At 35.9% G+C, this 22,073-nt stretch overlaps 2 protein-coding genes across 3 annotated transcripts in view; one reads left to right on the top strand and one right to left on the bottom strand.

The window, feature by feature from the left end:
- LOC5577945 (rho GTPase-activating protein 15) overlaps positions 1–12,284 on the bottom strand; it is a 96,686-nt gene extending 84,402 nt beyond the window's left edge. The window contains exon 1 of the mRNA XM_021848736.1: positions 11,782–12,284. Within this exon, the coding sequence (XP_021704428.1) occupies positions 11,782–11,810 (29 nt within the window). The 5' untranslated portion in view covers positions 11,811–12,284. The remainder of the gene's footprint in view (positions 1–11,781) is intronic.
- LOC23687919 (carboxypeptidase D) overlaps positions 1–22,073 on the top strand; it is a 91,798-nt gene that overhangs the window by 17,694 nt on the left and 52,031 nt on the right. The gene's annotated exons all lie outside the window — the stretch shown is intronic.

A 22,073-nucleotide genomic window follows, 5' to 3' on the forward strand; every position in this document is an offset into this window, starting at 1 on the left:
ATACGTAGAGCTGTTTTTATGGATATTCTTAGAAAATTGTTTGTTGCTCATGATGATTTGCTGGATGCATTTCTGTAGTTCTTGAATAAACCGATAGAGACATTTTCGAGTGTTTCTTGAATTTACTTAGGATTGTTTTGATGAATTTCTGAAGGAGTCCATAAAAGTTTGCTTGTAGGAGTTCGAAAAAGGATTCAAGCTTAAATTGTTGTTCTGATTTCCAACCGAAAATTTTAAATGCAGGTAACAAAATGTCAACTATTTTCTAACAAGCAAATTATTCCCAAAGTATTGTTTTCTTGCAAGCCAATTTATTTGAGTGGCTTCGTATTAAATCACTGCTCAACAGGTGCTCTGTGCCCGTGTAGTTTTTGAGATTGATGAACTGAGACATTATTCAAATTTAAGACCATCGACGACCAACCGGTGACAGCGTTTGCATTTTTCGCAAGTTTGCTTTCCTTCTTCCTTTTCGCGGCGATAAATTTGCGATTGAATAAACACCATTTGCCAGGCCAGCAGCCAAAACGCTAATGAAGCGTTTTTAAATTTTGGTCGCGTAGCGTGCTCTGCGCTTACAATTAAATTGAAACCGGTGATCTCAATCACGGCTTCAAGATCACCAACACATTATTGCTGGGAGGCTTGGTCCACGATAGCCACAGCCCAGCAATGAACTGATTTTCAGACGTAAAACATTTTGTTGCGTGCTTCCAACCTAGCAATGGGGCGGCGGTGGTCAAACGGGTCCTTTCACTTTCGTGGGGTATTTTCGATGTTCAGTACACGGTGACACCGAACTCATACATCATTGGCATCATAAACCGCTCCTAGACATTTTTAACAGTCGTTTGGATGTATTCCACTGCGAGACTGTCTGGACTTTACGAAGTTTATATAACCTAATGGTTATTGTTCAAAACCTGGTAACATGACAACTTCATGGCGCGTTCTGAATTTCATCACTCTAAGCCTAAGGTATTTTTATTACCTATCTCTGCTTTCAGAAATACTCAAATGTTTATTGAATATAATATATAATTAATTGTTTGAAATATTTTAAAGGATATTGCCATTTTGAAAGTCCATACTGGAACAGAATCTGCTTCTCAGCTGTTCCAGTAGCACTTCCACAGTTATTAGCTGAGAGCTTTCTTTGACAAGTAACGTTTGCAAAGTATATCGTGTGGCAAGGATGAAGATCCTCTACAACAGGGTGTCTACCACCTGAAAAACAAACCAGGAAAATCTGAAATTATCAGGGAATATTATAGAACCTGGCAAAAGCTGAACCTCTCATGAAATTTCTATAACAATCAGGGAGATTTTAATAAATCTTCGAGCTGTTTAGTAGAATACCTACAGTGACTCAATCTCATTTTCGTACGGGGCACTGTTTTCATATCAAGTTGGTATAAATCTATTAAATGGTGCATGGACTTCGATATACTTTATCAATAATGAAGGTTATAGGTGTCATCTGTTGTTTGGGAATGACAAACTGTATTCATTTGCTCAAATCTTTGGAATAATGGAAAAGTATTGAGATTGTGTCTATAATTGACCCAATTCCATATTCGTACACCTAACAAAAAAGAAATATACAGCATTCAAAACTAATTTTTAATGGACTAGATGATTACTTAAACTCTTCGTTGTGTTGTTCAGATGCAGTAGAATACATTTGGAAAATTTAAAAGCGGACATATTTGAAACTTAAGTAAATTTAAGAAAAATACCAGTTTTCCCATGTTTTTTGCTAAAATATTCGGTAAGTCGAACAATAAATTGCATTTTTTTCAACATCACTTCCTTAAGAATGATGACTGCGAATATTGCACAAGTTTCAAAAAATTATAATCAGTTTTAGAGTGGATAGGAGGATATCGGAGTGGATATCGACAACTTATACTTTTGAATCTTAGGTAGTATAACATTTATAACAAATCCAAAACCAAAAATTTTAGTCAATTTCTTTATGTTTGGCTCCTAAATGTATATACATAATCCATAGTTAATGTTCCTATCAAAACATTGCGTAATTATCATTTTTAATTTACATATTTACATTTTACTACCAATCCTGATTATAGAGATTTTAAAGAATAAATATTATTGCAATAACCGCAACACAAACGTTTTTTAAAATGATGAAAACAACAGGATATATTCTATTAAATAGTATATCAATGCTCTCTGCTCATTCAAGTTATTTTGTATTTTTCTTATAAAATCAATAAATTGCAAAATAGGGTGCTATTTTGAATAAAATTTGAATATTATTTCAAAGATAATTGAATATTACGATGACATCAATTATGTGGAGGTATGTACAGCGTAGTTTTGGGTACTTTATTGTAAAACGAAGTTCGTAGTTCAAATTATTTTTACAGACAAATTCAACATTAACATTTACCTGTTGTTTAGAATGAAAATTTGGTTTACATTGATCAAAAATATCATTTTAGAAGAGTTTTGAACTTATGGCACAACAATTTTCTGAACTCGAAAGGGATAAAAACTGTTTATGATTTCTGTAAACTATATATATTTCAACTAAATTTCTATCAGAGCCTACGAGTATAATCTATAGATTGGATCCAATGACAAAAATAAACGTTATTGTTCGAATTATAGGATTTAATAGCATAAATCAGTGGAAAACTGGCATTTCTCATAACTTTACCTAAATTTCATATATGTCCACTAATAAATTGCCCAAATGTATTTCACTACATCTGAACATCATAACGAAGCATTTCATAAATCAAATAGAGCTTCTAAATTTAGTTTTGAACGTTGTGCGTATGAGTTTTGGTAGGTGTACGAATATGGAATTGAGTGAATTTTAGACATCAATTCAATACTTTTCTATTAATCCAAAGATGAATGTAAATAGAAACATTTTGTGATTGGCAAACAATTGATAACACCTGTTACCTTCAATGTGGATAAAGTGTTTGTAACTCAATACTTCATTTAATAGTTTTTTACTAACTTGATGTGGAAACAGTATCCTGTACGAATATGAAATTGGGCCACTGTATAAGTAGATGAAAAAACCGAATTTAGTACTATACCATTTAATTCCACTAGAGTTTGTATCCTTTGACAGATACGCGTATTTCGACCTCAACTGTAAGGCCGTCTTCAGTGTCGTGTACTAGACTCCACTTCGAAGTCGGCTCTTTTTCCCAGCGTTCCAGTAAAGGATTCCCTAAATCTTCTCGAGGACTGGTTATTACCCCAAAGGACGGATGCAGCATGGAAAGGAAAGGTCAGGACATACATGAGGTTGGCAAGATTGTGCATGGACGAAAACTACTTTCAATTTCGAGGAAATTTCTACAAACAGACGAAAGGAGCCCCCATGGAAAACCCCGTTTTTGTGCGAACTATTCATGGCGAATTTTGAGGAAAATTTAAAGAAACAAGGAGTATTACCGGATAAATGGTGGAGATATGTCGACGACATTTTCAGCGTTATCAAGCGGAACGATCTGGCTAAAATTTTGGATACAATCAACAGCGTACACAAGGATATCAAGTTCTCCCACGAGGAGGAGAAGGATGGAAAACTACCATTTTTGGATCTACTTGTCACCAGGGAAGAAAGTTCAACTTACAACTTCGAAATCTACAGGAAGCCTACAAACACCCAGCGAGTTATCCCTTACACATCGAATCATTCGTTCCAGCATAAGATGGCAGCGTTTCACCACATGATCCACAGGATGCAGACTCTACCCCTCAGCGAAGACGGAAAGACCAAGGAACTGGAATATATCTACGAGACGGCAAGGATCAACGGATACAAGGAAAGGACGATAAAAGCCATCATCGACAAAAAGGAAAGACAGCGAATTCGGAATGCTTTGACGACACTAACCCCTATCACCGAACCCATGAAGAGAGTCTCCATCCCATACGACGTACACATCAGCAAACAGCTCCGCCCAAAGCTAAGGAATTTCGGAATCGATTTGGTATTTTACAGCAGAGACAACCAACTTAGAACTTCGTTAGGCTCTACCAAGGATCCGGTAAACACACTAAACAAGGCTGGTGTTTACAAAATCAGCTGTTCCCACTGGTCTACGTTGGTTAAACAAAGCAGTCTCTCGAGGTTAGATTCAAGGAACACTTAGCGGAAATAGGAAAAGCTCAGAAGACGATAGACAAGGGGATGACATACGATTTCAAATCTAAGGTGGCAGAACATATCTTTTCAGAAGGACATACAATTCTCAAAATTTTGAGAAATGTTTCTAGAGTACCTACGACGCTACTCAACAAAGACAACGGCAACGGCAATACATGGCTATTCAATTTGGTACCTACTAATCGTTCCCGTGATGTACCTTTCAGCATTTAAAGTTTCAACAAAAGAGGGATGGAATGTACCTAAAGCTCATAAATTTTAAGTTAAAAAAATAATAATGGGTAGGGAAATACGTTTATACCTAGTGTTAATATATAATGTGTGCATACAATGGTTTTCTTCAAGTCGAGTCTAGTACATGACACTGAAGACGGCCTTACAGTTGAGGTCGAAATACGCGTATCTGTCAAAGGATACAAACTCTAGTGGAATTAAATGGTATAGGGAGATTTTGTTTGAGGCAATAAATTTCGGCTGCGCGCTATCAAAACGCTCTTTGAGCTGTTCATGAAGATCTTTTCGTAATTGAAATTTCAACGACATTGAATGTTTAAGTTAAACATTTTTGATTGATTTTGTATGATTGAATTTTAGAATATCTCTAAAATTTATCAGTAATGGCTTCACATATCATCATCCACTTTCAATTCAAAATTTCGAAACAATAAATTTATTATTTTCAAATCTCTTTTGAGAGAATTGGTCTCTATTTTAATATAGATCTTTAAAAAGCCTCTATTTTCGATTAAAGGATGCTGAAGACTTTCTTGTTTAATCAAAATGGTCCCAAAAGACTCTTTTTTCTTTATCTTTCGCAGTGAATACTGATGCAAAATACTGCAGGCTCCAGAGAACCATTTAGAGACTGTTACGAAACTATTCAACTGATTCTTCAAGAATTTCATCTCAGATTTCTCGAGAGAAAGCTTCAGAAATTATTCTAGTGGTTTCTTCAGAGATTTCATCTGGAATACATTGGGACTCTTACAGGGATCTCTCCAGAAATTATTCTAGAGATTCCTCTATCAATTCTTCCAGCGGTTTTTCAAACAATATGGTGAGAAATTTCTCCAGAATTTGCTCCAGGAAATTATCGAGCACTTCAACTATTATTTCAAGTAATTTGCTCAGAGATTATTTGAAAATGTTTCTAAATACTATCCATGGACTTCCTGCAGTTGTTTTTCCATTAATCCTTCAACCGAATTTGCCGTTTGTTGCTTTATGAGATCTTCCGAAGATTTTTACAGAATTTCTTCCAAGAAACCCCGCAACAGTTAATTCCAGAGGTTTTGAAAAACAATGTTCAAGTTCCTACATTCCTACATCATTTCATCCACGGTAGCTCCGAAGAATATCTCCAATTATTCAAGAAAATTTATTAAAAACTTTTCAAAGAATTCCTCAAATTCGACACTGTCGACACATTAACATTGAGTTCATCTAATTTTTTTTCTTGGAATTTCTTCAAAACTTTATCCAAGGATTACAACTACAGTTGTTGCGAGCATTTCTCAATGAATTCTCGAAAACTTATTCATACAGACTCAAGTCAAAGAAGTATACAAACTTACTTTATCAATCCTACGTGTTTCGCAGACAAAATTCTACACGTTTCGCTCTGAACCAACTTGATTTTTCAAGCCCGATGCTAGGCAGCCATGTTTTCGAGGTCAGCATCAAACTCACGAGCAACAATATTTATTGGCGTAATAATATCAGGAAAATTTTTCTTCGATATTTAAATATGTGCCACCCTAACTATATCAACTCTAATTAACTTGCTGTACTGCAAACGAATAGTTTGCAACCGTTTGTTTGTGCTAATATAACTGTTGTTGTGAGAAAAGATTTTTTTCGGCAAAAAAGATTTCGCCTTCCTCGATTGTTAATCCTTAAATGACTATTTGTTTACAAACATTAAGTTGTCAGTGGGAACCATTTCCCAGTGGGAACCAGAGATGGTTGCTCGTTATTTACCAATGGGATTGTATGGGCGGTGTCAGGAGGCTGGATTTTTCACTTTTAGAACGGATTTCAGGACTAACAAAACGACGAAAGTAAGATTTTCAACTTCCGCAACCTAACCACTACTTTCGCCGCCCCGCTGCATAGAGAGCCAAAGTGACTTAACCACAAATCAAAACAAAACACTACTTGAGTCGATTTTACACTGGTAGAAAAACGTCGAAAGTAACTGAATAAAACGGCTTATCATTTTGTCATAAAATTCTTGTGTGAAATAAAATAAACTCCATAGTTTTTGAACGCGAGCTTATTTACGCAAAATTTAAGGAATGTACACTTCGAAAAAATGTTAAAAAGGTGATTTATTTTAAAACAGTTTGAGAAAACAGATTGTGATTCTTCTGAATTGATTGTCTCAAAACCGTATGGAAGTTACTTACGTTGATTTGAAAAAAAGTAATCGAGAATTTCTCGAAAAACCCAAGGAATCTACAAAAGTTTATTAACGGTTTTTTTAGAAAAACCGTCGATCATTCCTGCATATTTTAAAGGAATTTCGTCCGATGTTTTTTAAGGAGTTCCTTCAGAAAATCCTGCAATGTATTATCCAAAGTTTCGATTGATTCGTTTAACATCTTTTTCAGATTTTTGAAAAAAAAATATTCACATTTCCATGGAGAAACACCTGTAAAAACTTCAAGAAAAATACTTGGACAAATCTTTAAAGACTTCCTTGAGAAAGTGCAAAGAATTCCTGTAGGAATTCCTAGAGAAATTTCAGAGTAATTCCTGGAGATATTCTTAGAAATGTGTCACCAGCGAGTGACCAATCGATTAAGTTTTCAGCTCGAACGGGTGTTCGCTTCTCCAGATCCGTGCTCTTGAAAATTTGAGGTTTGGCTGCGATTTATCTTCACGTTAAGGATGAAGCATACTGATGCATTAATTCATTTGAGTAAAACTTAAGCTTTGGTATTGTTTCACCTTAAAATAACTTCATAATGCATTACACAAATCTGGTAGCTTGAAACACACACTGCTACCCGACAAGATCCTTGACTTTGAGATTCGAACCTTTCCTCGTTACGCCTAGAGAATACTAGAGAAGTCCAGAAGGATTTTCTAGAGAAATCTCTGTGGTATTTCATGAAAGCATCCATAAATCATAATCCATATTATTTTTTCCTAAATAAGAGCAACCCCAACAGGGAGCCACATCTTGGTGAAAATTTAAGGGCGAACACGAAATTATTGCGACACCGAAAATGTCATGCCAATTTTCTTATAATGTTTAGAATCAATCCAAAATTTTAGGGTAGTTTTATACATATATTTATTTCAAAAAAGCATAAGAAAAGTTAATCGATGGAGTCTTGAGTGTAAAATTGAAGGCATTTTCGCTTGATGCCCTCCATCAAAGCCTTTTCAGTGTCATCCGGTACCAGTTTCTCATTTTTTTTCCATTTTCTTAACATGTCTTTCTCGTCTTTGACTGTCTTCTTGCTCTTCCGAAGTTCCCGCTTCATTATTGCCCAGTACTGCTCCCCCGGGCGCAGCTCCGGACAGTTTGGCGATTTCATGTCCTTTGGAACAAAATGGACAGAATTGGCCTCATACCACTCCAGGACACTTTTAGAATAGTGGCATGATGCCAAATCTGGCCAAAATAACAGAGCTTTGTCGTGCTGCGAGAACGGCAAAAGGCGCTTCTCGAGGCACTCAGATTTGTAGATGTCGCCATTTTTCAGTGCCCTTTGTCACGAAAGGCTCACTCCTCAGTCCGCAAGAGCAGATGGCCTGCCAAATGAGATATTTGGAGGCGAACTTCGACATTTTCTTCTTTTTAAATTTGTCGTCCACATCGAACTTGCTCTTGCCGGTGCAAAACGGAATTTGCTTGAAATTGGCTTTTATATACGTTTCGTCGTGCATTACGCAGCAGCCATATTTTGTCAGCATCTTCTCGTAGAGCTTCCGTGCCCGAGTTTTAGCCGTCGATTGTTGCCGCTCATCGCGGTTTGGGAAGTTCTTTACCTTGTATGTATGTAGTCCAGCTCTCTTCTTTGCATTCTGGACGTAGCTCTGCGGCATGCCGATCTTTTTACCCAAATCACGGCTTGATACGTTGGGATTTGCTTTAATCATCCGCTTCACATTTCCCTCCATCTTTTTGTTCTCCGGTCCCAGTTTTCTTCCAGCTCCTTTGCCGTGGTCCAACGTCAACCGCTCCTGGAACCGCTTCAACACTCTGGAAACGGTTGAATGGTGAATGTTCAACATTTTTCCCAACTGCCGGTGTGACAGGTCAGGAAAATGTTTGGAAAGAATTTGTTCTCCCAACTCGCGTTGGCTCACCTCCATTTTCGTTGAATCGAAAAACACGATTTCGAGTTTGACAGCATGCATACAATACACATCAATGAGAAAGTGTGCAAAATTTGGTTGATTTTTACCCAATGGTAGAATGTGTCCTAATAATTTCGTGTTCGCCCTTTATGTTTTATGGATTTTTCATGAATTACCACCGAGATTTCTCCGGAAAATCCTTCTGAACTTCCCTAGTATTTTGTTTTTTTTTTTTTTTATAAAAAGTTCAAAAAATAATTCGTCTTGTGTGGGAATTAGCGGAATTTGGGGCAAGTGTGCCACCTTAAGCAAATTGTTCTCTAACTTTGCCTAAAGCTTATAAAATCTACCAATTTAGCCTCATGAGGTTAGTTTCACATCTTTTCATAGCCATTAGGCCATTTAAAAAGAAAACAATTTCAAAAAATAATAGTTTTGGAGCTTCTCAAATATCATCCAAAATAACCTATTTTTCGACACTATGGGGCAATTGTGCCACCCATATGGGGCAAGACGGCCACCGAATGAATATCGCATGTAATTCTACTTGTTATAGAACTTTCTTTATTTGTTTTATTAATATTACTTACAAAGCAGACGCTGATCGGTAATTTAAAAAATAATTTTAAGTTTACCGTAATAAGGGGATTTTTTATAACAAGGTTCAAAACATGCGTAACTCTCTATTACTCAATTCGAATAACTAAAATGGTTATTTTTGTCTCCATTCATTACAATATATGCATTACCCTTATATTACGGCGAATATGTATAATATTAAACTAGATCAGCTCTAAATAACGGTAAATATTGATGTAGATATATAAACGGTACTTAATAAAGCCGAAAAACATGTTAATATTGAATATTTTGTGAAAAAATCACTTTAGGGGGCAAAAATGTCCGCTATTCCCCTACTATACTTCAGAAACTACTTCTGGTGCCTCATTTTGGTTTATTATTATGATTTTGTTGATGATGTTTACCTTTTTATAAATTTCTCTCCAACAATTTTTGTTTACCAAATAGGTGGCATACTTGCCCCAATAAGTATACATTTCAACCAAACTGAATTTCGTGTGTAAATCTAAATACTTTTTACGTTCAAATGCCACAATAAGTTACACATTTGAATAGTTTCACGATGTACAGTACGTTGTATAAATCTGTTATTAATTTATCTTTCACCATGCTATTTAGAAACAACGAAATCTTATAAAAATCCACTCAAATTTGGTTGTTTTTGCACAAGTCGATGTAAATACGTGAAAAATAGAGCAATTTTCATCATATTTTGATCATTGTATTGTGAACTATAAGGGAACATATTATTAAGCTCAAAGAGAAAATATATATTGTAATTTTTATAAAAAGGAGGGGTGGCACACTTGCCCCAAAGTCCGCTACTCTGAGAAAAGCAAGCAATTCATTCAATCGGTTATAGTGTTTTGCCATCTTCCCTTGAGAGTTAGTGTTCCAGAGATTACGCGACCTCTCCACAAGTTTTACAGGAAGTCTCTCAAAGATTCTTTAACATCGAAGATTTAGCCATTTTCCCAGATAATCTCAAAAGATTATTTTCAAAAAAATATTCCGTAGTTTATGGCTGATTCCTTGAATTATGTTCATAGGGTTTGTTCCGAACATTTTACAAGAAATTCTCTTATAATTCTTCTAGAGATTCTTCCGTTAATTGTTCCCTTCATTTCTCTAGATTATAAATACAGAGGATTTTCCCAAGAATCAACGCAGATTGTTAGGATAATCAAAAGTTATCTGTATCTGTCTCATTTGAAACTGAAGTTTTTGAAACTTCAGATGTTTCTGTTGAAATATACTTTCATAGCTGCCTATTTGCCTTCTCAATGCTCTGGACAGCAAGTTAATTTGCTCCAAACTGACTTGCGAAAATTGACTTTCAATAAGTCATTTTTTTAGTCATTGGTGACTTTAATGCCAAACATCGGTCATGGAATAATTCACAAAGTAATTTCAACGGCAGAATTTTATTTGATGAGTGCTCTTCAGGATATTTCTCAATTCAATACTCTGATAGCTCTACATGTTTTTCCTCTTCTAGAAATCTATCTACGATTGATTTGGTCTTAACCGACTCTAGTCATCTTTGTAGCCAATTAGTTACTCATGCTGATTTTGTTTCTGACCATGTCCCTGTTACATTTCAAGTATCCCATGAAGCGATTTTCAATCCTACCAGCTCCACTTTCAATTATTTACGAGCCGACTGGAATTTATATGCAACGTACATATGTTGACTCTAATCTTGATGTTAACATTTCTTTAGAAACTAAACTTGATATTGACAATGCTCTTGAAACTTTAACAAATACCATATTTGAAGCCAGGAGCATTTCAATTCCAAAATGTGAAGTAAAATTTGAATCCGTGATTTTAGACGATGATCTTGAACTCTTGATCCGTCTTGGAAATGTGAGAAGAAGGCAATTTTAACGCACTCACAATCCTGCTATGAAAATTATATGGTAGGATTTGCAGAAAGAAACCAAGAAACATTTTTCACAATTAATAAAATAAAATTTCTCAATTGGACCCTGGCTCTAAGCCCTTTTGGAAATTATCTAAAATTTTGAAAAAAAAACTCAGGAACCAATACCGGCATTGGAAGAAGAAAACAAATTATTACTAACTAATTGCGAAAAAGTTCAAAAACTTGCTATGCAGTTTGAAAGCGCGCACAATTTTAATTTAGGACTTACTAGTCCAATTGAAAATCAAGTTAGTCCTGAGTAATATTCTTAATCAAGAGAACGTTTTCGAAAATTCCTGGGAGACTGATTTGGAAGAAGTGAGAACTATTAAAAAAAGCTACTATATGAGAGCTTTCTATTTTTTAATAATATTCTTCTTCTTTCTGGCGTTACGTCCCCACTGGGACAGAGCCTGCTTCTCAGCTTAGTGTTCTTATGAGCACTTCCACAGTTATTAACTGAGAGCTTACTATGCCAATGATCATTTTTGCATACGTATATCGTGTGACAGGTACGAATAGTATCTTGCCCTGGGAAGTCGAGAAAATTTCCAATCCGAAAAGATCCTAGACCGGTGGGATTCGAACCCACGACCCTCAGCTTGGTCTTGCTGAATAGCTGCGCGTTTACCGCTACGGCTATCTGGGCCCCCTTTTTTAATAATATATTCCTTGCTAATTGATCTTCAACGTTCCTGCTGTGACAACTAAATCCAAGCTGCAATTTACAACATTTCTTTTCCAGTCACTATAAGCTACAAATCACAAAGCTACAAATACATCCATTGAAGCTTACCTTCGTGAACAGCTGACGGTTGTTTTCATATTACTGCCACTGTAAGGGGATTTCTCTTTCTCCGAATGAATCACTCACAGAATCGCCAACACAGATCTATTCTGATGTAAGCAACTTTCACTGAATTATTCCTCTGTTCTCTACATCTGTCAACTGCACTGCTATTAGGTTAGGCAATCTCCATCGTTGGTATTGTCCTATCACAAAGCACCGTTTAGCAATGGGCAGCAGTGGTCCACCTTTCCACCCCCAGTCGAGTGCCCACGTGTGGGAAAAACTTACTGAAGCGCATCAGCAAAACAACAGAAACGCCGGTCAACAAATCCGACGAATGTAGTCCACACTGTTACCCGGTAGCAGCAGCAGCACAATCCACAGCAAATAGAGCAACACTTGTCGCGACAAAATGCTTCACTTTAAAATTACAATGGCAAACAAAACGCCAACCAATCCCATACGACTCAATTTCCAATTTTCCTTTTTAACTTTCGATCGCTAATTCGATTTGAGCGCGACTGTTTACCCACGGGGCGTGACCTACTGTTTTCAAACGAGCTGCCCGAGTAATGTCTCCAGTTTACGGAACTCTAGCGACACTGGCTAAAGCCCGTTTGCGTGATATGGCAAGCTGTTCTGAACTGGATGTGTTAATGGAAAGCCATGTGATAAATGATGTAAATGATTCATCAAGACCGTCCGTACTGTTATGCATTTTATTTGATAATGCCAGTGCAGTTGCATCTTTTCAAATCAATGTTACTTTTGGAAGTTCGCGTGCGCAAAACTTGTTATACTACTATGAAATTAACCATTCACGCTATTACTGATTCTTCGCTACTTGAAGCCAGTAAAACATTTTAGGTGATAAGACGTAAAACAATTTCAAGGCTTTCAATCTCTGAAACGATTTAGAGCTCTCTGGGTTTCTAGGCCTTACGACTTTAGTAGATTTGATCTATTTTGAGTCTCACAAATTGAGCTTGCGTCTTATCAAAATATTTTAAAAGCACTTTTACAGTTAATCACAACAAAATTACTCTGCTCACATTTTTTGCATATCGTATATAATATGACAGATACAAAAATACTTTATGTCCAGGGAAGTCAGAGTTTTTTTTTCTACGAATATCTTGTTATTTAGTTTAAATTAACCCCTATATGGGTTGACGTTATCTGTTTTACACAGTGTGTCCTATGCTTTATCGCCTTTGGTGACTTTCCATAGATACCTATATGTAATTTTGCTGCTGGTCTTTTTCGTACTGAGATTGCATAAAGCTTAATCCTACCCTGTTTAGGTAACACTTTATCTTCTTCTTCTTCTTCTTCTTGACATTAACGTCCCCATTGGGACAAAGCCGGCTACTCAGCTTAGTTGTTCTAATGAGCACTTTCACAGTTATTAACTGAGAGCTTGCTTTGCCAAAGTTACCATATTCGCATTCGTATATTGTGGCAGATACGATTATACTCTATGCCCAGGGAAGTCAAGGATATTTCCATTACAACAAGATCCTGGACCGACCAAGAATCGAACCCAGACACCTTCAACAATTTGTCCTACAAGGAAGGCGAAAAGTTAGTGTTTTATAATTTCCGAATGTTTTATTATTCTGAATTCCATCTACAAAGTGCTATCTCAGATCATCTTTCATCATCTATCATCTATAATAAACAAGTTAGTGAAAAAACTGCGGGCAGTAAAAGTATACATTAAAACAAATTATTTGCGATGTGAAAAGTGTGTGTACAAGAGTTTACATGGGACAGTTATGCTTTTATATTATTCTTTATGAAAAATCCGTACTCTGCATAAACCTACCTCAATAAAAGATTCGCACTTCACTATGACACCGCAAACGCCATTAAAATTATACATTTCGCTACCAATCAACTCAACATTAACATTTCATTCGTGTGCTATGGAAAAAATATGTTGGTATGAAGAGATTGTTACAACCCACCAAACAAATCCTATTATCGATGGTTGCGCTTTGATGACCAGACTAATGGATTATTATGCCGGGCGGATTGTACGCTCGTAATTACTCTATCAATTTTCATTTCGAGGCCATCATCGGCAAAGTGTGTTGCCGCTTTGGGCGTTGTGATTTGACGTACCGGACGTCCCTCCATCAGCCGATCTAGTGCAGCATAAAACCGTAACAGTAGCGGAGCTTTTGCATTATGTACTATGTCTCTGCGGTGCTATGTTGAGCAGATGCGAAAAAAAAGAACGTTGTGTAATTGGATTGACCGAAATGACTCCAACCCGACACTTGAAACCACTTGACCCGTTCGAAACCTGTGTAAATCGTACATAATTCCACTGTGATAATTTTGATGTGTGCAGAGCTGGTCTCTATTCTGAAACATGGTCACTATTTTAATGAAAGTCTCTATTTTTACCAAAAGGTCTTTAAAGTGTATTCAAGCAAAATTGAAACATTCTTCATTATTCTACGTGCAGTTAATCCTGGTGCGAACTTCTTGAGGCTCCAAAGAAACCTTAAGAGACAATTATGCGACTGTTTCACAGGTTGTTTAGGATTTTTTCAAGTGATTTCTCCGTAGAGTTCTTCTTGAATACTTTCAGGTACTCTAACAGGGACTACTCCAAAAATTTCTCTAGAGATTCCTCTGTCATTTCTCCCAGAAATTCTTCCAATGAGATTTTAAGGACACTTAAAAAGGCTTCTTCTCAGTTTGCTTCAGGAAGTCCTTGAGCACTCCAATACAACTATCTCCACCGGAATTCTCCAGAAAATTTTCGCAGTGTGTATCTCAGGATTTCCTTCTGATTTTTTCACCAATGCTTCCACCAATTTCGCCAGTTGTTACTCTAGGAGGTTTTCCATAAATTCCTACACGATTTCTTCCCAGAAAATCGTCAAATGTTGGTCCCAAAGTGTTGAGGAATTTTCGATTAATATTTTTTCCAGAAAAGTTAACAAGAATTTCTACTTCGATATTTTCAATTGCTCTCCCAATTTTTTTTTTGTATGGATTCTTTGAGGAATTCATCCAAAATTACTTCCAGGAATCGATCCAAAAATCACTCTAGGGATTGTTCAAGGAAATCTATTCAGAACTCTCAGGAATCCCTTAATATATGCGACCTGAGATTGCTCATGAAGTTACTTCAGAAATTTCTTTAGTAATTTCACCTATATCCTACATGCAACGATTACGTCTTCAGTCCTTCCATTTCTCAAGTAAAATCGCCATAGATACTCTAAAATTTTACTCAAGGTTCCAGGCCTGATTAGTACTACAGCAATTATTCCAGTAATGCGTCTGGTCTTCCTATACATTGTTTTTGAGGGATTCCTACAGATGTTTTTTTTTTAAGAAAATCCATCAGGATATTATCAAGAAATTCGTTTGATTATTTTTCCAATTATCTTAACAATTTATCTAAAAAATCCTCTAAGATTGTTTCAACAATAGGTGTTCTTTCAGAGTTTCATGTACGAGTTAAAAAAGATTACTTTAGAACTTATACAAGTTTCATCGGAGGTTAATTCATGATTATCCCTAGAAATACCCGCCGATTTTTTCAAAAAAGAAAATCTCCTATATTTTGTTGGAGACATCCCACCAAAAATGCCTTCAAAATTATTTATAGATTTTCTTAGGATATTGTTTAAAGAATTTTCGGAGGTATTTCTGAAGAAATCTTGGGATGAATCTCTGGAGTGATGCCTGAAGGTATTCTTAAAATTTTCTGGTAGAAGTTTTAGAGAAATTATGAACGACAGTTTTGTTGGAATTTCTAAAACATCCCTAAACTGACTTCTGGAAAAAGGTTGAGTTGTTAAAAATATTCTAAACGGCAATCTTGGAGGAAATCATAGGAAAATCGATAAAAGTATAACCGGAAAAACTCCTGGAGGATTTAGGACATTCCTAACAAAAAACTGAGAAAATATTTGGAGGATTTTCTTCATGGGATCCTTGATTTCTTTTGTTTCTGGTAGAATCTTCGATTTCTTTGGGGTTTCAGTTGTTATTCTTAGAAAAAATCCAGAATAATTTCTTAATCTTGTCTCGTTGCTCGTAATATCTGAAAAAAATCTTTGATCAAATATCCAATTAAATTTCTGTTGCAATTTCTGAACAGCTTTTTAAGTCATATGAGTAGTAATACTCGTAATTTCGCGAAGAAATTTTAAAAAAGGTTATAGAAATATTCTTAGAGGAGTGTTTGGCCAGAAGTCAAACTGTCATTTTCATATTTTTGTAAGATTTCTTTTTGTTTTCTTATTTCCGGTTTGGTCTCTTTTTGATTCCTGTGTGATTCTATTGGTTCCTATTTTTAACACACTCAGTCGCTACCAGCCCCGTGTTTGCGTGTCAATATGAGATCGATGCTTTCATAATGATATGACCACCCAGTTTACGATAGTAATCAGAAAAATATAAATGATGTAAGAAAAATCTAATTCTCTGTTATGCTTAAGGACTACGAAATTATATTAATGAGTAGATGATTCTCGTGTAACTTTTTAAAAGGACCTATCTAACATTGAGTGGATCTCTTTTATTTTACTTTCTCTTCAATCAAAAACTGAGCCACGTTAATCTTTTCTGTTGCATTTTTTTATCTAAAACGCTAGCCAAAGACATTGTCTTTCGATCTATAGTGAAAAACTTCCCAAAAGCTTTAGTATTACACTGTTATGCACTAAAGTGAGTTTAAATGCTGTTTTCCCATACGAAATGCCGAAGCCTAGGCTCTATATCGCAGCTTCTGGTAATCCGAATCGGCTGAAATCTGAATTATAAACTACTTATAACCTAAAGTTTCGACTGTAATTAATTAATCAATCAATTTTTAAATAGTTTCATAGGGGTTTCCAGAGGAAAAAGTATGTTATCAAGAGATTTCTTTTATTTAATTCAAAAACAATAAATTCTTGGTGATTGTGCACACTTATTTCTTAAAATAATTTTTAAAAGCTTGAGATTTTTACAATTTCTACTACGGTGGGCTTCGTAGCCGTGTGGTTAGCGGCGTCAGTCGTTTAGGCGTATTGTGCTACGAAGTGTGTCCGTTGTTTAATGTTAGTTATGTTCAATCTGTACAGCCTTTGGCTGAAGACGGTGTAAATCGTCTTTTTTTATTTTATAACATTTCAATTCTCCTTTGATTATTTATCCATTTTTAATGGTTTAAAATAACTTTCCCAATACAACAAATCTATCTATCTGCTTGCACACCCGAAATAGAATTGGCATATTTTTCGTACAAAAAGCAAACGGATTGTCTCAAAACCTCAAAAACACAACAGTAAGTTTTTAAGAAGTTTTCCATAAACCATATAAACCATAAAAAAAAAACTTTGCTTGAAAGAAATCAATCTTGCAAGACATTTTAATAGCATAGCATAGCATTGCTTGACTGTACATGTCAATTGTTGCTACTCCGTCTTTGATACAAACTGGAAATAATTGCACTTCGATCCAACTGAATAAGGGATGGGACTTTCTGCTTATTCTCGAAGCGCACAATTTAGCAGATTTCATATTATTGATCAGTAACGGTATCGGCCAAGTCTTCCAATTGCTTCTAGAGACCGAAAATACCTATGTATCTACACGATCGTGGGAAGGGTGTTTATTAGTGAGGGAGGAAAAAGGTCTGGGAAAAAGTAAGTAAAAAAATAAAACTCTTAAAACTAGTTTTTAATTTTTGTAACGCGGTGAAAAGTTATTGCCAGATAATAAATAAAAAAACGAACGTCGACATTCATAATGTCGCACTAGTTGAAGGTTGTTTTTTGGTAAGGACGGAAAAAAATGGTATGTGTATATTAAAATTGTATGAAACATGATTAAGAACTTATGCCGACATTTGTAGCCTCGAACCAACCATATTTTGTTTAAATATTACGTAAACTTATCGTTGCCATGTAAAAATAGGTTATCATAAGCATGAAACGAGCTCACCAGTTGATCCTGGATTGGACACGATTGATTTTGATTCTGTCGCTCCCCGAACAGAGCATGCCAAAGAATCAAAAGCACACACACTGGGAGCTGTTGTTGTTGTTGTTTGAGAGGACTTTAACCCGAAGGTCATTCGCTCGTATCGACATACGGAGAGAAAATTAAGAACGAAAAATCAACAGAAACACATCGAGATATGGAGATATCGAGATAAGGAGGATATCGAGATATGGAGAGTAAAAATGTATGCAGACTGAAGGGACTTATGAAATCATCGACATAGGGAGAGATATCTAGATGTAGAACATCGAGATGTGGAGAGTCGACTGTACTACTTTCACCGCTCCGTTGTATGGTGAGACAAACTGACTTAACTACGAATCAAAACAAAGCACTACTTGAGTCGATTTTACACTGGTACAAAAACGTCGCAAGTAACTGAATAAATCGGCTCATCATTTTGTCATAATTTGTTTTGCGGTAAATAATAGAAATTAGCTACTTTTTTAACCTTTCGGTCGTCGCGCGAATTGTAACGCGAGTAGTCGCGCGTTATACTTTGTACAACACCCTTGGTTTTGCGAATATCCCAGGAGTATGTACACTTAAAAATTCGGGAATTTGCCGCTAGGCGGCGCTAGTGAGCATGAAACTTTTGTTTCTCAGATCTCTGGATCCTGACCACTTAGAAAGATGGCGTCTTCGGCAAAGTTGTTCGGTAACTCAAGGACTATCATTGTTTGAACTAATTAATTCAAAATTTCGCCACCAGGCAGCGCTAGTGAGCATAAACAATTTTATTTTTCTCAAATATCTCTGGAGCCTGATCACTTAGAAAGCTGGCGTCTTCGGCAGAGTTGTTCAGTATATCAAATTCTTTCTTTGTTTGATCCTTAAAGTTCGAGATTTCGTAAAATAAAGATAATCCCTGAGCTTCTGAACAACTTTGCCGAAGGTGCCTGTCTAAAAAGTCAAGATCCTGCAGTATCTGTAAAACAAACATTTCATGCTAATTAGCGCCGCCTGGTGGCAAAATATCCTATTTTTTGGTTCACATAATGATAGCCCTTGAGCCACTGAACTACTTTGCCGAAGACACTATCTTTCTAAGTGGTCAGGTTCCTGAGATATCTGCAAACAAAAGTTTCATGCTCACTAGTGCCGCCTACTGGCAACATTTTGAATTAACTAGCTTGAACAACGATAGTCCTTAACATACTAAACAACTTTGCCGAAGACACCATCTTTCTAAATAGGCTGGCTCCTGAGATATCTGCAAAACATAAGTAAAACTTCCATGCCCTCTAGTGCCACCTAGCGGTCGAATTCCGAATTAAATGAGGTACCATCAGATAGCGCTTCAACTTCAGAACAACTTTACTAAAGACCCCAAGTTTCTATATTATCTGGATTTGAGATATAACGATTTGGAAGTGTGGTTTCCTTGAACCGTATATAGTGCGTTCATTATTATGCGACTTCCATGTACAATTGTTGATTTTACCGTATTATAAAGGGTCATACTGTAAATAAAAACTGTCGAGTATTGTTCTTAAGATGATTCTTGAGGAATACATTTTGGTTTGGTGTAGATAGATATCTTTGTTGCAAAATGATAGCATATAAATCACAACTGTTGTACAAAGTACAACAGCGCGACAGCCCGAAGGTCAACACGAGCTGATTGTATGGAAAATTTAAGCGATTTACGTGACGAAAAAATGTTTTAAAGTTGACTCATTTTAATACTGTTTTAGAAGATAGTTTGCGATTCTCCTTAATTAATTTTCTTCGAAACATAAGAAAATTACTTACGTAGATTTGAAAAAGCAATCGAGAATTTGTAGTACAGTGGCATTCCGTTTTTGACATGCTCCGATTTTGGCACCCCCCGATTTTGGCAACAAAATGGATCCGTTTTTGGCAACACTTTTCAATACCATTAAAATTTGTATTTTTTTGTAAATATTATCGTGTCTGTTGCTTTAGTCATTTGAATAGCATGTCAACTCCAAACCAATTACATTCCAGAGCTCCATTTTCGTCGATATTTTCCCAAATCTCACCAACTACTAAGGACTCGGGTACGCGCTTATTTACTTCAGAATGGTCATTGGTCGTACATTGACAACGTTTCATGAGACCAATCTCCACCAGTATATTTTTTCTTAGGCATTCATATCGAGTAACCAGCCCACTTGAGTCTGCCAGTAGGTGATATATTAAAAAACACTTTTCTTCAGATTTGGAACAGCTTGTTCGAACAAAGCACCAGCATCGACATAAGAGCAACAAAAAATCTATGACTCACACAGAGTTACAATCATAAATTTTGTCTCATCTTCTTGGCTCACTGTCTTTATTATTATGCATTTACATACATTGCGCATGTAAAAACACACCGCAATAATAGATACAAATATGTACAGCAAAATGTCGTGTATCATAACTTTTAATAAATTTAATTAAATAACATTACAAATGCGAATACGGTCCAAACTACAATTTATTATCAATAATATCATTGAAGCGTGCGATAACTACTGGTATTGGTGTGTATGTTGATCTCTCTGCGTCAACTATTTAAAGCTACGTTCCCTCTTTTCTATAGGCTCTGTAAGGCGCTAGATTTGTTAAGAGACGATCCAGAATTCTGTAGATTGTAGATTGTTAATCAAGGATAAGAAATGTTCCTTACGAGCTGAGTCTATGAGTTTCCTAACTGTACCCTGGAGAATCCTTAAGGAATTCTTGGTTCTTGTGGGACTTTTCAGAAATTTTATCGAAATCATGAGGGTATCTGAAGATTCCAAGTGGACACTGAGGGCTTCTTGAGGGATCCAAGATTTTATCTAAAGTCTGGCAATTCTTAATAAACTGTAGGGCGTCCTGTAAATTTTAAGTAGGCTAATGTGAATTTCCAGTAGTATTTTTAAAATTTATGTCAAAAGCTTGGGGAGTTGAAAAGGTTCCCAGAGGAATTTGAGGTGCGCTAGTGGTAGCCTAATTATAATAAACTTCAAATGTTTTTTTCGTCGGAGACTTGAGAATATTCAACAACATCGCAGCTGAATTCCAGGATGTTAACTCCTAGCAAAATCCTTAGCAAGATCCTGAGAACTCTATGCGAGATCCTACGGACGCTTGGCAAGATGCTTTAGAGCTCAAGCGTTTTTTTCTGTAGATCCCTTATGAGAACCTGAAGATTCCTATAAGGTTCCTGAGGTTTTATAACAGGATCCTGTAAATTTCAGTTGATTTCATAAGGTAGGTGTCAAACATATATCAAGATCAATTTAAAATTATTTCAAGTAAAAAATAAATTCTACAAAATCTACAAAGTCACGTTTATGCATCATCTCATGTTTATATATGCCTTTTTGATTGCAGTCAACCATTCATTAAAAAATCCTTTACTTTATCAGAAGCATAAATTGAAGGAGCAATTCTAAACCGCCCAAATTTTTCAAATTTTACGCTAAAGTCCAAAAGTTAAACTATTTTAAATGTTCATACAATTAGAAAAAGAGCTAATACCGCTTTGCAATACCCAGCGCTTTTGATTCATAAATACGTCTTTATAAGAAAACAATAAAAAAATTCATTTTCTCTCATAGTTTTAAGAAAATGTTCAGTTTTTGAATAAAGGTCACTTACGCGATTATTGGTTTTACAAGGCCCTATTATACAAAAATTATACTTAAAGCTTCTAAAAAATAATTGAAGACGTTGAGGCGTAAAAACGCCACCAGACAAACGTTTGCCAGATTTAACATTACGGGGCTATAGATTCATAGCACAGTATAACCCTTCGGAAAAATTCTTCGAAGTGAACCTTTTCAAAGTCTCAACGCCTTATGATTCCATAAAAATGATATATTAACATTGTAATGATGTTTTCAAAACCAATAGTTGAAAAATAAAATTTGAAATATGGGTTCCGATTTCGGCACGGTTCCGTTTTTGGTAACTGAAAATTTCAACTTTGTTTCCAAAAACGGATTAATCGATTGAACATATTTGTTCTAAGGGCCCGAGGCATTTGCTCCCATCAAATTCGGTACTGATTACAATTTTCCACAACCAGTATATTATTGGTAAATGAATTGATGTTGTCAATCTTGCACATACTTCATCTCATTATATTTAAAACAACGTGCGCAATGTGCATCTATTTCCATCACAGTTGGTGGTCGTGTCAAAATGTAATTGTCATCGGTTTCTTTGAAGTCTCCCACGCACAAAGCCAATCTGCACCCCGAGAAGATGTCGTCTCCAGAATTGAAACTGCATTTTCGCACGTTTTGAGTGATAAATCCGGTGTCTGTGGAGGAAAACGA

The sequence above is a fragment of the Aedes aegypti genome, chromosome 3 (genome assembly GCF_002204515.2).
Source record: "Aedes aegypti strain LVP_AGWG chromosome 3, AaegL5.0 Primary Assembly, whole genome shotgun sequence".
NCBI lineage: Eukaryota > Metazoa > Arthropoda > Insecta > Diptera > Culicidae > Aedes > Aedes aegypti.